The sequence below is a fragment of the Lactuca sativa genome, chromosome 3, assembly GCF_002870075.4.
Source record: "Lactuca sativa cultivar Salinas chromosome 3, Lsat_Salinas_v11, whole genome shotgun sequence".
Taxonomy (NCBI): domain Eukaryota; kingdom Viridiplantae; phylum Streptophyta; class Magnoliopsida; order Asterales; family Asteraceae; genus Lactuca; species Lactuca sativa.
The window spans coordinates 157,449,628-157,467,221 of NC_056625.2; the positions used below are offsets into that span (position 1 = coordinate 157,449,628).

Consider the following 17,594-nt stretch of genomic DNA (forward strand, 5'->3'; position numbering starts at 1 on the left):
TGAATTAGCCTTGAAAATTTTCTGTTTTCAGCCCCTCTTTATTTTGTAAATTTACTTTTTCAACCCTTTGCGTAAATAAATTTCCCGTTTAGTCCTTAAACTATTTTTCTTGGCATTTTAACATCAAAACTTATTGGAATTGATATTTTTCAGCACATTTTTAGTTGAAAACAGTTTTAGTCCCTGAAAATACAGTTTTCTCGGTTGTAACCCCTCTTTTTTGCAGTTTTTACAATTTCGGCCCAAATTGGAAAAATTTTGCAACTTTGGTCCTTTTTAAATTTGAAAATCATTTTAAACCTTAGAAAAGGACTTGGAACACTAGTAGTCCACTTTTTTACAGAAAAACACAGTTTTGGCCGTTCAAAACAGAAAATTTCGCATATTGGGCCCTATTGGGCCAAAAATGCCATCTTTAGCCTATTAAGCTTGAAATTTATATTTTTAATCCTCCAAAAGAATGTATTTCCAGAAAACACTTTATTGAAACTGTTTTGACTCGTCTCACCCATGAGAATTCGAAATATGTCATTTCGGGCCCTTTAACTTTATATTTTTAACATTTAGTGTCCAAAAATTGAGTTTTTAGCCCAAAGAAGATGTTATTAAGCCACTTAGCTATTTTTCTTGGAACACTTTGTATGTAGAAATATATTTGATGCTAGTATCATTTAACATAAAGTATATCTCGATTTTTAGGGGTTTATGGCTAGATCCAACATCATAAACACATAAAAACACACATATAAGCATAGAAATCATACAAGGCATACAAAACACATATAGATCTACACTTTCACTTGTATTCCCCCCCCCCCAACAAAACTTATAAAACAGGAAAATAGGGAGTATGAAGCTCACCTTAGGGTGTAGTTTTGGTTTTTGAAGAAAAGATGGAAGAAAACTTGGTGATTTTTGGCCCTAGCTCCCCTTGATGAAGATCTCGAGTTTATGGAGTTTTCTAGGAGTATGATCACCAAACAAACTTGTTTAGAATAAGTGATCTTATATGAGAGGGGAGTTTTGTAACTTAGACATGGAAAACTTACCAAAGGATGATGATTATCTTGTGAAATCTTCTTGAAACACAAGCAAATTTCGAGATCCTTGGGTGAGGAAGAAGAGAGAAGTCTTGAGTGATTTAGAGAGATTTTTATGAGGTGTGTGTGTGTGTGTGTGTTACCCACAGCCGAAACAAGAAGAGAGAGGGAGAGAGAGAGTTGCATGGAGAAATGAGATTAGCATTGATATTTGAGGAGTATTAGCTTGGATAACCACCATGTAATAATGAGGTGGCATGCATTAAGTCAACTTCTCCTTTTGGGCTTGGTCTTGGGCCGAAAATATGGAAGGAAAAAGGGTTTTTGGGCTTTATGGCCCTCAAGCCCATATAGAAGTTAAGTTGGATGAGTTTTAACCTAAAAGAAATATAATATGATTTTTACACTTTGTTGGACTAATTTAGGTTATTCATGGTTCAAAACTCTTAATTTATTTCATTCTAGGCCCAATATGGCCCATAATGTTGAAATAAATTAATGTGGGTCCAATTAGAGCCCATGATAGTCAAATTGGAAGCTTATTGGTCCATTGAGTCCAATAAGGAAGTCCTAGTCCAAAATGGACCTAACAAGAACTTCTAGGATTTCCAATTGCTTGATGACTATTTGTAGTATTTGTATGATGTATTGATTGAAGTTTTTTTTTTTGATGTCATAATAATAGGTATCACACATGCTCTTAAGTTTTTTATTCAACATTTTACTTAAGTATAGTGATTACAAGACACAAAATTTCTAATTGTGACAAAACCCTTGCTTAGCTTGAGACTTCGGACCACAAACAGTTCATGGCCACAAACGAGGTTCGCAGCCGTAAACCTCAGTTCACAGCCGAGAACTCATTCCTCGGACCGTAAACTCCGGTCTTATCCATTCAGTGTGGAAACCAACAAAGGTGTTCCATTTTTTTTGACCCTATATAGGGGCTGGACTGTAAACTCCTCCTCACTTCTTCATTTCCAGTCGAAAACACATCCCTTCTCTCTCAAGAACACCAACCGTAAACACCTTTTCTCTCTCAACTATCATCCTTCAATCCTTTGAATCTTCTTAGGATCTTGCTTGGATCTTCAAGTGTTCTTCATTTCATCAGGATCTTTGGGAAGTAAACCCTTGGATCTCCTTCATTTCTTCAAGAACACCCGGCCAAAAACCCAAGAACACCAAGATTTTCTTAGGCCATGAACTCCTAGGGCTAGCCGTTAACACCTAGCAGCCTTCCATTTTAGCTTCTAATACTCTTATTTGTAAGTTAAACTTAAAATTAGTCTAATTCCTTATCATTTCTATGATTTTATTCACTAATTTTATACATATATATTATGTGAAATGCTTTTAGGACACATTTTTGCCTCAGGATCTAACTAGTGGAAATAACATCCTATATCGAACCTTCTATCGAATCACTCCAATAAGGCGAGTTCAAACCCTTACGTTTTTACTATTTTTCATTGTTTTAGGGGGGTGGGGGGTATACAAGTAAAAACACAAGGAAATCTTGTGTTATCATTCTAATAACTTCGAAACAGTTTTAAAAACATTTCAAGTCATTTCAACTGATTTAAATTATTTTAAAAAGTGTTTTCAAACTACTTAAATTGTTTTATTCTTTTATTTCCTGAAATACATGTTTATATATAAAGATATATAATTAAGATTCAACAGACTTAGGAATAATGTTTTCCAACTTATCTCATGTTCCTTGTTTGGTTATGAGCTAGGGATTAAACCATTTGTCCGACTATCTGTTTTGATCTCAATTATATGTATTATATATATATATATATATATATATATATATATATATATATATATATATATATATATATATATATATTGAAACAGGAAACCTATTTAAATAAAGCTTTACTCGTTTTTGTAAACATGTCAAGTAAAAGGTGTCATTCTCAAAGTTATTTCATATATTATGTAAACTGTTAAATTCTAAGGCAAAAACGAGCCCTAAAAGCATTTCACATAATACCTATGTATACAATTAGTGAATAAAATCATGGGAATGATAAGGAAGTGGACTAATTTGTAAGTTTAAGTTACAAATAAGAGTGTTAAAAGCTAAAATGAAAGGCTGCTAGGTGTTTACGGCTAGCCCCAAGAGTTCACGGCCCAAGAAGATCTTTGTGTTCTTGGGTTTTGGGCTAGGTGTTCTTGAAGAAATGAAGGAGATTCAAGGGTTTACGGCCCAAGGATCTTGATGAAATGAAGAACACTTGCAGATCCAAGCAAGATCGTAAGAAGATTCAAAGGATTGAAGGATGATAGTTGAGAGAGAAAAGGGGTTTACGGTTGGTGTTCTTGAGAGAGAAGGGATGTGTTTTCGGCTGGACATGAAGAAGTGAGGATGAGTTTACGATCTAGCCCTATATAGGGTCAAAACTGATGGGACACCTTCGTTGGTATCCACACCGAGTGGATAAGACCGGAGTTTACGGTCCGGGGAATGAGTTATCAGCTCTGAACCGAGGTTTACGGTTGCGAACCTCGTTTGCGGCTGCGAACCTCATTTGCGGCCGTGAATTGTTTGCGGTCCGAAGTCTCAAGCTAAGCGAGGTTTTGCGGCTCGGATGAAGGGTTCTCGGTTCCTATTGTTTTCCTCCTTAACATACAGCACCTTTGAATACAAGGTCTATACCGTTATAACTTATTAACTTAGCCGTTTTAAGATAATTAAAGAAATAAGTTTGACATTTATTTGATATGTTTGACTTTTGTTGACCTAGATTGACCTTTTGTTGACCTGAAACAACGGGTTGTCACAATATACCACATATACATCAAACACACATACATTCACATATATACACCAAACTTACATGGATTCACATACGTATATCAAATATACACACATATACCAAATTTCACATAATTTATACAACTACACATATTTTGCAATTAAACTCGAATTTCACAGCATATAGAACCTGTGGTGGCGGAAATCATACAAATGGTGCAGTGGTGGCGGTAGTCGCCGGTGGTGATAGCAACAGTCGCCGGTAACTGAATCAAAAACTAAAATTTGACAATTTTTTGCAATTAATCACTAATGTAAGCTAAAAATCGATGTTACAGGAGAAAGGGAAAGAGAACTAAGCTGGAGATACCTACCGTCGCCGGAAATGCATCGATATCGTCCGAGAATTTTGTCTTAAGTCGTCGGTATCTACTTTACCGTCGCCGGAAATCCTCAATTTCGACGATGATGATGGCTTGAATCGTTGTGAATCGCAGAAGAAGATGGAAAGAAAAAAGCGTCAGAGATGGAGCAAACAGAAGCAGAAAAGGAAAAAGGCATCAATTTTTTTTGTTAACTCCCATCGACCAATACCGGCGACGCAAGGGGCTTTAGCGGTGACTTTTATCAATAGCGTCTACAGCTTCGGAAGGAATTATTGCCGCATCATTTATTCGACATTTAGCGGCAACACGGTTAGGTCTTTAGCGGCGACTTGTGTCGCTGGTATTGGTCTTGTGTGTTCCACGAGTATCCCAACCATTGGATTAGAAACATGATCGAACGGATGTCGTTTAACCAAACGTGAAAACGTGGATTCGTGTCAATAAGCATAACCGGCGACATGGCCCTTTAGCGGCGACAAATTGATATGTCACCGCTAAATGTCCATCTCGCCGCTATTGGTGTCGCCGGTAATGGTTGTATTTCTTGTAGTAATTCAATTTTTATTACTAGTACTATTTATTGCGTTAGGCCGAACATATTACTACAAATGCTTGTACATGTTTTTCCCCCTTAATCATATGATCCGAGACTTTTCTTCTAATGTGTATAGTTCAAGATTAATTTCAAGATTGAAAAGTGTGTCCATAACAGAAGAATCACCACCTATGTTCCCGGATTCTTCCATTGTTCTTGTTAATTTCCACATCCCTTTGCTTCAATAAACAACCAGAAGGAATGAATATAAGATTATAAGGTGATAAGTTATGTATCAAAGCTTTCAGCTGCATTACCCACGCACTGTTTTGATGAAAGTCCTACAAGAAGTAAAAGTTCGGAACTGACTAAAATGGTGGTTAAGCACCATTTATTCTGGTAATGCCTTGCCTTACGATGATATATACTAGAAAAGACATTACATTTAAATCGCTAACTATATGTGATACTTAGGGGATATAATTCAAAGTTTCTTCTCTAAGTCCAAATTCAAAAACATGAGCTAAATGATTGTTCAATCACAGATTCATTTGGATATTGGTCGTTATCCTGATTCCACAAAAACTCACTCCATAAACCATCCTCAGAGACAGTGTCCCACCAAGATGCAACATCTTGAGCCATCACAGACCGGTTATAATGTTGCTCACTAACAGTAGTATCTTCAATCTTCGTTTCTGGTGATTCAAAGATCATCCTTTGGTTACTCTCTTCTACCTGAGGTAACACATAATTATTATTCATAATTTGTTGTTGTTGTTGATGATGCTGATCACGCCTAAATGCAACTTTATGTTTTTGCTTTTCTTGATTTTGTGATGGGGTTCCTTTCTTCTTGAAATTAGTTCTCCAATAGTTCTTTATCTCGTTATCTGTTCTTCCTGGCAAGTATCTCGCTATGGTAGACCACCTTTAATATCAAAACAACTTTAAAGATCATGAACCAATTTAATTAATAAAATAAAAACATGTATGTGTGTAACTAATTGCATTACTTGTTTCCCCATAACGCATGAAGTTCAATAATAATGCCTTCTTCTTGAGGTGTTAATTGACCTTTTTTAAGACCAGGCCTTAGGTAATTCACCCATCTTAACCTACAACTCTTCCCACTCCTTTTCAAACCTGAAAAAAGAAGCCAAATCAACCTTAATGGCGAAAATTGCAATTTTTTTTAACTAAGTGTAGATGGTCATCCTATATATGGTCATTTTCTTGAAAGTTGGCGTTTATAAAGTTTGTGTAGAAAGGTTATTCACATGTAATAGGTTACTAACATAATTAAGAGTCGAATATTCATGAGGAGTCGAAAGAACTCATACTAGGTTATACCTGAGGAATCAGCTACCGAACTCCATCTTCCTTCTCCATGCATTCTAACATACTCAATAAGCAAGTTATCTTCCATGGGTGTCCAAGGCCCTTTCCTCCATTCTTGTTCATGCATTCTCCATCCCATCATTGCAACCATTTTTTCTTTCAATATTCACTTATTTTCTTGTCTCCAACTTGTGTGACACAACTACAAGTGAAACTAGAGCAACCCCTATATATATATATACATCCTCCAACAGTCGATTCACAATGTCTTTCTAGGATTTGGTGATCTCACTTTTTAAACAACATAACTTTTTGTTCCAAATCTTGCCATGGGATCTTATATAAAAGCTATATAACCAATCAGGTCGACCCACCTGTCCAAAACTTGATTCTTGCCTATTTAAAGTAAATATGCCCTTTAAATCTTCCTCATATAGCAATTCTGTAACTAGGCTTAACTCATGATGTCAATAACAACACGAAATCTTTAAAGAAAGCATGCACTAAGCTATACAAATCGTCGGTGTCTCCATGAAAACGGCTTGTACCCAATCCTCATGAAACATATGGTGATATGCATGATCATTCATTTCATGGTGTATATACTTTTAGTCTCTAGTTATCATAATTTTATGCTTTTACTAGCTTCTAGTATGCTATTTTGGGTAATGGGGTATTAGAATATGTTAAAGGTGACACGTGTGTGGTCCTTGGAGTTATATGTTTTGTTTAATGTATGTATGTATCTTAGTTTAAGTGCAAATATGCCGATTTAGACATTGATGTGTAACACTAAACCATTAATTTAATCCAAAACTTTTAAGATGTAGACATATCATGATGCTTATTTATTACACTGTAGCTAGCTGATTTAGAAAAAAGGTTATTAATTAACAATCTAACAAAGAAGGTGCAATGAATTTAGTAGTTCCCCTTCAAACCTGATTAGCGAAAATTGTCTAGGTGTCTTTTAAGATACTGTGATTACTGTTACAAAATAAAATCAATGGTTCTTAGAGCAGTGAATGTGTTTAATTATCTAATTAATTATGTCTTAGTAAAGCAAGTTGATCTTAATCTAGAACACTTGTGATAAGATATCTTGGCATCGAAAGGATTCTATAATTTTTTTTTTATATCCTGTAATTCCCTCTGTTTGGAATCCTATGTATATTTAGTTTTAGTTGTGTCAACCTTGTATTTGTATGGAAATGTTAATTAAGCAAAGTAGTTGGAAGAGTTTAAAAAAATTACATAAAAACTAAAAGTAAAAAAGTTTCTAAAAGCTTATTAAGTAGTTTTTGGATTATGAATTTTTTTTTTATTTAAAATAAAAGCTAAAAATGTTTACTGACAAACCAAGTTTTTTCTTTAATTTGATTTTTTTTTTAAATAAAAGTTAAAAGAAAGAGTGGGAGAGGAATTTTTTTGATGAGAAATACGAGAAATCATCAATTTCAAAATTTGATGTTACAAAATATTCTTAGATCTTTGCAAAAACCTCGTGATTAATCTAAATTCTCTTCATCTAAGTTAGAAGTTTGTTTCTTGAAAGGTATACTCTTCAATATATATTTTATTTTAATTGTTATGTACGAGTTTTCAGTAACACGTTTATATTCAATCGTGTCATCAGGTTTACAAATTACTCAGTTTTATTTAATTATACTTTAATTATTTGAAAATGTTAACTTAATTGTTAATAGTTATTAAACAACCCTTCACTCTAGCATCTTATAAAAGTTGGGGAAGAAGTTCGAATAGACTATCACCACTTTAACCATTTCCATCTTTTTCTTGCTTTCCTCCTTACTTTTACTACAATTGCTTGATCAAGAACCCTATTTTATTTCTTAGAACTAATTTTATATAGTATAATCATTCAAATTTAAAAATTAAGAGCTTAAATTCAGAAGAAAAATGAAACTTCTTGTTCTAATTTTAATTTTCATTTATGTCTCTTACAAGACTTGAACCCTCAACCTCAAAGAGGGAAGGCAACGCCGGATACTATTTTGCCTAGATATTTTTATGAATCACTAGGATGAAAGATTCAGTTATGAACTTTAATATTGCAAAAGATTGGTTAAACGAATCATTACGGTTATTTTTCATTTTAATCATGGTTGCATATAAATATGAATATGAATATGAATCTTAATTATATATTTATATACTATATTAATTTACATTGTGGTGAGCTACAGTAAAGTTAATGTTTTTTATAGATTGGCCATAGTTTTTTAATGTTTCTCAAGTTAAAGTCCCTTTGTTCCTGTTGTTCATTACATATTGCCCACAGGTTTCTAATGTTTGTCGCTTTACCTCCCTCTCACTATTTTGACTTTACATAAGCAATCCCTACTTTAAAATTATGTTTACTGAAATTGTCCCTATAATTTACAAAAAGATCCATATATTGATAAAAAAATTACAAAAATGGTCGTTTTGATTTATACTTTTAGAAGTTTGCCGATTATTCCATATTACTCCAAAAGCAGCGTAGCCACGCGTTGTTTACTAGTTAATTAAAAACTCGTCTTACAACACATATTATATATAGAGAAAAAAAACAAATTTAGTCAAAATCGCTAATCACTTGACAAGAATAAACAAATTTTAATGAACTAACTCAAATAATTATCAAAATAGTAGTTGGGTTTTCATTAGCTACGATTTTAGCCAAATGGGTTGTGATTTCGCATTTGTTCTGTTTTTAATTTTTACCAACTTTTAATCTTTATATTTTTCTCATACGAACATCAGTTGGCCCATTTATTTTTCTTATTATCTTTTTTTCAACAGCAACTTTCCATTAGTATGCAAAAGATATTTAGACATCCAGAACCCCCCCCCCCCCCCCCCCCCCTCTTAAAGCTCTAAAAGTAGGCCACCAAGGTTGTTAGGACATTTTTCCCTTAGTAAATTTTCTATTGTCTACTGTTCATGGAAACATTTTCCCTAACTTCAAAAGTTAATAACATTTTCATATGAACTCGATTCTTTTATCTATATATTCTTTATCAAGTCGATTGCAAATTTCATATAAGAAGTTACTGCACATTGCCTCTAGATCTCAGCTATAAATCCTTAAAGTATGTTACTTAATGATTTTTGAACTTTTCCAAAAATCACAACTTTTCACATAAGCTTCCGGAAATTAACTTTACATTCTTTCCAAACCACTCATATACTATTAATAACAACATATGAATTTCATTCCTTTTTGAATTTAAGCTCTTTATCTCATTTTTATTTTTTAAGTTTTACATTTGGAATAATTTTAAGAGCTTAAATTCGGAAAGAAATGCATGGATTAAGTTTCATATGTTGTTATTAGTAGTATAGGAGTTTTTTGGAATGAACATAAAGGTTTCCTTGAAGCTTATGTGAAAAATGGTGATTTTTGAAAAAAGTTCAAAAATCACTAAGTAGTCTATTTTTGAGTTTTATAACTCGAAATCTAGGGGCTCTATGTAGTAGCTTTCTAAATGTATTATGTAGTCCACATGATAAGGAATATATAGATAAAAAATCGACAAAATCCGAGTTCATATAAAAAGAATTATTAAAAAGAATTATTGGCGTTTGAAGTTAGGAAAAATGTTTTCATGAACTTAGAAAAATATGAAAAATTTCTAAGTTTGAACAAATTGTCTCACCAGCCTGAAAAGCCTACTTTGGAGCTTTGAGAGAGGGACTTTCCGATGTCCAAATATTGATCGAAATATTTCAATAGAGAATTCTTGGTTTAAAGAACGTAATGAAAACTAATCAGATCAATCAGAATGGTATAAAGTTGCCCAAAAGTGAAAATCATAAAAATACGAAATCACAGCCCATGAAGGCTCAACTGCGATTTTGATTGCTTTTTAGGTCATTTTCTTAATTTCTGACTATTTCTTGGCAAATAATCGTGTTTTTTTTTAACTAAATTTGTCTTTTTCTCTTGTATATACCATGTGTGAATCATATTACATATATTAACTAATATGAATAAGTTTATTTCCAAAATGTAGCTAACATGTATTTATTTACACACATTACGGTAGTGTATTGCCTCTTGTTAAACCAGAAGTATATTCCATTTCTAAATAAGTATGCACACATATTTACTACATTTTTTTTTTATCAAATTTCTTAAAACTAAGTCTGAGTTATAATAATTATAAGAATCATTTGTTTATGCTTCACGTGATAAACTAGTTACAGTTAAATTAGCTAATGGAATTGGAACAAGGGATGTGGTCCATCTAAAACGAGTATGAAAAAGTAACATAATTGATAATTCTATTATTGATGCTCGGAACTGCCCATAAAATAAGTTAAATTTAACTTATTTAGCAGGGCTCAATTTTTTGTGCGAATTATTACATTTTTGTGTACCTTTTATTATGTAAATCAACTGTATGAGTCGATGTTTGATTTATTTAATAAGTGTACCGAAACAAAATGGTTAATCTGTTGTATATTATAGAAACAAATTAAAGGAGGTCATATGTTAATATTTTATTTATTAAAAAAAATTAACACAAAATGCGGAGAAAAAGACTATTGTTTCACCTAAGGCCATTTGTTATACCCACCACATACCACATATGTGGTGGGTGCCACATCAGCACCACATTCCACTACCACTAACATGGGATACCTACCACTAACACACCACTCCACATCATTATTTTTATTTTTTTTAATTCAAAAATACAATAAATTACATTTTTTTTAATTCAAAAATACAATAAAATTACATATTTTAACATACAATTCAATAAAAACATGTGTAACCAACAACAAAAAAAACTAAACTACATAATATAACTACAAATATTATTAATAAATTACAATGATTAAACATAACCAATACATAATTTAATTATTATTTCGTAAATAAGATTCATTGAACTTTTAAAAACAACATAAAACGAAAAGATTAAAGTAACAAACAAAAAAGTGTACTAGTATGAAGTCCAAGAATAAAAAAAACATAAAAAGGTAAGGGGCTAAGAATAAAGTTGAAATGAAAATTAAGTACAAAAGTAGACAACTAACACATAATACAAGGATCAAACTTGCAGTTGTTGATTTAATCTTCTCTTCATCCGCTTCTTAAACCCTCTTCGTCGACTTCTGTTGAATCGCCGGAGAAAGGCAAAAACAATTTTCACAATACAGTATGGATCCTTGCCCTTTTGTGCGTCTTACAGTAGGCAATCTCGCTTTCAAGATACCTGTAGCGTCGAAAGCTGCCAAAAAAACCAACAACCAATCACCTTCTTCGTTTGATTTCGTCGTCGGGAGCACGGATGAGCACGACCACGCCCGACCACGAAACGTCGGGGTGGTGTGCACGAGACTTTCTCGTGGCCAGCTAGACCACGATTTGCTTCGTGGTATGTATACCACAAGGTCTAAGTTGTGGTATGAGTTTGTCGTGGTTATAAAATATAACGCGCATGAACTTGAAAGATATAACAACTTCCGTATCTATTCTCAAACTAAGTATGAGACTCATGTATTACATGGGTTTATTTAAAAAAAATTAAATATAAAATTTTAACAATTTGAAAATTTTGGATTTATAAGAAAACTAAGAAAAAATTTTATTTATTAAAATTAATGAGGCTTTAATGTATTGAATATATTATATATATAAACTTTTTCTAATAAATACCTTACATATATATTATCTTACATATTAAATGTGGAATTTTAATTTGATAAAATGAAAAATACAATAAAATGACAAGTGGAAAATAAAAAATCTAAAAATTTTAGAAAATGTCATGTGTCTAAATGAATGAAAAGATAACATGTCGCAAAAAACCTTCATTTATTATAGTAGATTATCATTAATTTCCAAAGTATATATATACATACTAGGTTATAACCCATGGAAACCACGATCGATATATTTAAAATTTTTTATATAGATAAAAAAAATAATAAATGTAAAAAAAAGCCAAGATATTGTCGATTATAAGTAATTATGAATTAATTTGTTAAGCAAAATAAACATAATAATCTTATTAGGATAATTACATTTGATTTGTTATAAAAAAAAATAATAATAAAAATCATAGAAAAATATCACGTGTCAAAGAAATATTCTAAAAAACTGACACGTATCACTTTTAGGTCTCATTTATTAGAAAATGTATATACAAAGACGTCAATAAGGAAAATATAGACAAGGTTCAATAATGTTTCTTAATAAATAAAAATCCAATTAATACATGTCATTTTTTCTTTCAATTTTGTTAAATGTCATTTGTAGTAATTTAGAGATATTTAATTTCTACTTATCATTTATTTTATTTTTTATTTTTCAATATATCATTAATTTAGTTTCCATAAATTAAATATACCTTAATGACTATATTATTTTCAAATTTCAATTTTCAATTTTCAATTTTAATTTCTAATAAATTATAGTTTAAACCTTCATAATTAACAAGTTGTTTAAATTAATCTGTTTAGTACACGGATCTTACAATTAAATACGGAATTTTAATTTATTTATTTTTTGCATGTTCATTTTTTATTTTATTTTTTCATAATTTTCATTTATTTTAACTTTCAAATACAAATAAACCTCCCGTCTACTCTTTCATATTTAACATTTTGTTTTAATCAACCCATATAATATATGGTCTCACATCTAGTTATTTTATAATAATAGTGCTTGCTCATATAAAAAAAAGTTAAGGCCTGTTACTATTCGTATGTCAAGTATAGGTATAAATACAATAACGACCAATAGATGGACATTTTGTTTTTTGAACAACGGGAAATTTCATTAAAACAAAAAGAATGAACAAGACATGAATTCAACGAATGAGTTACAACACCAAGCTAACCAAGATATAGGGGACCCCTTATTTTGGCTATTCATCCACGTGAGCTTCCACACGTGAATTGTTAACATAACAACTTGCCTCTTTTACCTCTTTTACATAAGAGATTTCATGAATGTACCCCTCTTTTGAAATATTATGAATTGACCGATTCAAGAAAAGAAATTGTAGGATCCCATTTCTGGATTGCATTGGTGCGGAAATATAATATCAAGAAGATAATCGTTTATGAACATGAAGAACATAATATATGTGTAACGTCTGTAGATCCGGGCTAGTCAATTTAGAGATAATAAGGGTCCAAAACGACTTTTCGACAAAAAGGTTATTTAGAATAAATAATCTTAACTAAGTTGTAGAATATGTCTCAAGGGTTTCGTACATATAAAGAACGCCGAAATCCGAGTTGTAATGAAGAAGTTATGGTCCGTCGAAGTTTTACAGCAAAACCGGCACGGCACCGAGAAGCGTAAAAATTGAATTTATGATAGAAGACTTTTTAGCCTTAGTAATCTAAACCATAGTCGTAGAGTATGTTAAACCAAGAAAATCCATAAAAAGAACGCCCAAATCTGACTTCGTATGAGAAATTTATGATTTTTTAAAGTTTCGGCTTAGCAGTATACAGCCCGAAACTCAAATTTTAGTTCGAGTGGTTTTTGGCTTATACGACCTAGATGAGAGTTGAAGATCTCATTAATAGGAACTCAACGGTAAAAATACATACGAAAACGGTGTCCGTATTAAGTTGTTACGAATTCGTTGCGGTCATTTAGCAGTCTAATCTCCTCGTACTGTTAAATTTAAGATCGATTGAGAATTAGCCGACAAAGTCTAAATGAAAGTTGTAGATCTTAGTTTTACCTATGCGTGGATATAAATGACGTCGAAAACGGAGTTTGTATGCGAAAGTTATGAATTTTTGAAAATCGGCTGATTTCCACCCTATGTGCGATGCCACGTGTCAGCACTAGGCTGCGCCTGGCTGTAGCCAGCCTAGCTAACGACGTGAATATCAAAAATTCACAATGTGAACCTTCCTCCAGCCTCCTATAAATAAGAGGTGAATCCCTCTTCATTCCTCATACCTCCTCTCACTTCCCTCTCTCTCTCTAGAACTTCTCTCTAGCCCCAAAACCCCCCGAAAAGTCTAGGGAACCTCCCTAGCACGAGGCGGAAGCCCCGGAGTGCCTGACGGCTCCGAGAAGAAGAGTCTTTTGGCTCGGGAACGCTGCTCCAGTAGCGCCCGGTTTTGAGAAAAACTTCTTGTAAGTGAGCTACGTGTACGCTATTTTTAATATAGCTTTTATTTAATTATAGTAACGTTATTAGGAACTTATAATAAATACTTGGGCTATTATCATGGGTTATATAAGTATTGTTTAATTCTTATATAATAGTAATAATAGCTAGAATATTAATTAGTCGCGGTTAACGTTAGACTAAACCCTACTGATATTGATACTAGGTTTTGTCGACGGAAATTATTTTAAGTGTAACGAAGTGCTGCCCAAGTGCCGAGTCACCACCTAATCAATTGAGTGCATAGTTACTTTCAGCTTACACATAGATATGAAGTATTTTATATAAATTATGTGTTATGTGTCTATACTGCCTGAATACTTGCTGTCTGTGCTGGGTAAAAGATTTTTATACATGTTTTAAACTATATACGTATTTTATATCTACAAAATGTGTTGCGTAAAACATGGGTAGATGAAATAGTTTCTGTGTGAAAAAAATAAAATGATGAATAAGTGATATAAACCATGAGGTAAGGGTGAGAGGTGAACCATGAGAGAAGCCTTTTACCCCAGTGTTGGCCCCGTCATCCAGCAGAGTATTAGTGACAACCACAGACTATTCTAGACATTCCAGTGGATACTAGCAGGCTCGCAACCTGTAGGTGTTTTGAACTATGTATTCACCATGTGTACTCTAAAAACCCATCGACATGTATTGCGAGTGGATTCTCAAAAACGATACCGTCGATAAACGAGATAAAACCCATTGACCTGTGTTGCGAGAGGAGTCTCAGAAACGATACTGTCAATAAACGAGATAAACCTTGGTAACTATGGATTTAGTGCCTGTTGAGTAAACCTTGGCAACAATGGATTTCGTGCTTATTCCTTAGGATAACCCTTAGGAATAAATAAACGAGGAATAGTTGAATTCTTAGGGTAGAATAAAGGAGATAATGGGGATGGGTAATTTGGTTGATTGTTTAAATGTTTAAACATAATAATTATATTATTGTGGGTTGAAAACCCTATGTACTCATCAAGTTTCCCAACCTGACCCACTCAGTTTATTTATATCACATGTGTTGATATGAAGTCACATTACACTCAGAGATTAAGGAGATATAAATCACTAGTGATAATGAATGTAAGTTTTGTTTATGCTTATGTTTCTGTATTGACAATGACATTCCAAATGTTTTAAAATGAACAAAAATACTTTTCTTCGGAAATGATTTGATAACGTATTTATCATGTTTTACTGGGAACAAATTCCGTAACCTTTTTATTAAAAGAGATACTCTGATTTTTATAAAGCATAAACAAAATCGGTCTTTTCTAGCCGTGAAAATAGGGATGTCACAGTTGGTATCAGAGCATTAATTTAAGCGAACTAGGAATATGGATTTATTTCTAGACTTAAACTTAGAATGCTAAGCAATGATTGTGAAGAATGTCTAATAGATTTAGGTAATACACCTGAATAGACACAAGCACTAGTTTATTTTAGGAATGATGCCTAACATGCTTTTATGTGCTAAATGATTTATGATATGCATTATATGATTGGATCTATGGTCTATTGCCAACCGGATCTGGAAACTTTATGTGTTCAGGTTTCTAAACGTTTAATTACGGTATTAGAACTGGCATGTAACTTCTTGGAGTAATAGGGAGATTTATACGTCTATCGAAAATAAAACTTTCTTATCTTAAATTCTCGCCTCGGTACACCGAACGTCTGATTTGGTGCATAGATCAACATGGTGAGCACTAGAAGCAGATTTGGAAGCGGTAACCCGCAGCCCGAGCCACCAGTGATTGAGCATGTGCCAGAGGTAGCAGCTGCACCTAGACCAATCACGATGGCCGGAGTACAAGCAATGGTGCGGATAATGTTGGATCAACAGATGGACGAAACAATGCGTTTACTTCAACGAAGTAAGGACGAACTTACTGTGCCAGTACGTCATACACCCAGTCTTGAGGCGACCATCACGGTTGCTAAGTATGTCGATGAATTGATCAACGACAATATCGCCAACAAGTTTGATGTTGGCAAGAAGAGGAAATTTGAGGGGTCTTCAAGGTCTGACAAGAACAACATGTTCTCAAAGTCTGGAGGAGTAGTTGAAGCAAAATGGTGTGACAAGTATGGAAGAAAACACAACAGTAGATGCCCTAAGGAAGTAACCTGCTTCAAATGCAGGAAGACTGGTCACTATGCCCACGAATGCCCAACCGAGGAAGAAGTTTTCTTTAAGTGTAGTAAAGAGGGACACTTCAAGCAAGAATGTCCGATGAGAGCTACAAAGCCAAGTGTACCGCTGAAGCACAATGGGAGGTACTACGAAAAAGTAACTTGTTTCAAGTGTGGAAAGCATGGGCATTACGCCGATGAGTGTACATTGAACACCAGGGTGTGTTACGGATGTAATGAGGAAGGGCGCCTCAAGCAAGATTGCCCAAAAAGGAAAGGTGTTACAAAGCCAAAGGCACCGCTGAAGAACTATGGGAGATGCTACAAAGAAGTGACTTGTTTTAAGTGTGGGAAGAATGAGCATTACACCAATGTCTGTACATCCAACAAGAGGTTTTGTTACGGATGTAGGAATAAGGGACATATATCAAAGGATTGCCCGAAGAAAAGTGAAGCCGCAAGAGCGAATGCACCTCCAAAACCAAGAAGCATCCCTAACAAAGCAACTGACAACACAATGAAGAGTGATGATTGATATCTGAAGATCGAGTTATGCAGTAGCCATAGTATCATTTGATGAAGCCTACTAGAGGCATAGTTTAGAGTAAACTTGAACACCTATGTAATAGTTTCAAGAAATAATAAAAACCTTCGTTTTGTTATATGGTGTGTTAAACTTGTTGGATATAGTGTCTAAGTCCATAACTATATCTAGTATGTACTTGACCCGACCCGGCATGGTCCATTTGGGTTGCACTTCACCCGAACAATTTATGGATAATCTTTTGAGAATAGTATAAGTTATGATTTATTAATATATTATAAGTTCTAATATATTAATATAAAATCATATTATTTAATTAGTATTGATCTATAATTAATCTAGGATTAATTTAGAGATCAAAAGTCTTACTAATTAAATATGGGCTCTTATATTTATATAGTGTGGGCTAATGCTTATTTGGAATGGGCTAGGCTTGCGTGGAAAGTTCATGAATACTCCATGGAGCTTTAACCCATGGATCTCATGGAAATGGAGAGACATGGGTATTAGGGTTTACATGGATGTAACCCAAATCCACCACACTATATAAAGGAGGCTTTGGTTCTTGAAATCACACTAGTTGTGGTGAGAAAAGTAAGAGGGCCGATTTCAAGATAGTGGTGACTATTCTCTCAAGGTTCCAAAGTTTGTGGTGATTTGTGATTTCCATTTGAGGC

General features: G+C 33.3%; 2 protein-coding genes across 2 annotated transcripts; one reads left to right on the forward strand and one right to left on the reverse strand.

Moving 5' to 3' along the window:
* Positions 1-5,034: 5,034 nt before the first annotated feature.
* LOC111876891 (MYB-like transcription factor EOBII) lies at positions 5,035-6,469 on the reverse strand. The gene is made up of 3 exons (XM_023873452.3): positions 6,085-6,469; positions 5,748-5,877; positions 5,035-5,662 (listed from the first exon to the last, which is right to left on the reverse strand). The coding sequence occupies exons 1-3, from the start codon at positions 6,221-6,223 to the stop codon at positions 5,242-5,244; spliced, it is 690 nt and encodes a 229-aa protein (XP_023729220.2). The 5' UTR covers positions 6,224-6,469; the 3' UTR covers positions 5,035-5,241.
* A 9,467-nt stretch (positions 6,470-15,936) lies between these two features.
* On the forward strand, positions 15,937-16,908 carry LOC111876887 (uncharacterized). The gene has a single exon (XM_023873450.1). It carries the CDS (start codon positions 15,937-15,939, stop codon positions 16,906-16,908), a length of 972 nt encoding a protein of 323 aa, XP_023729218.1.
* Positions 16,909-17,594: the final 686 nt, after the last annotated feature.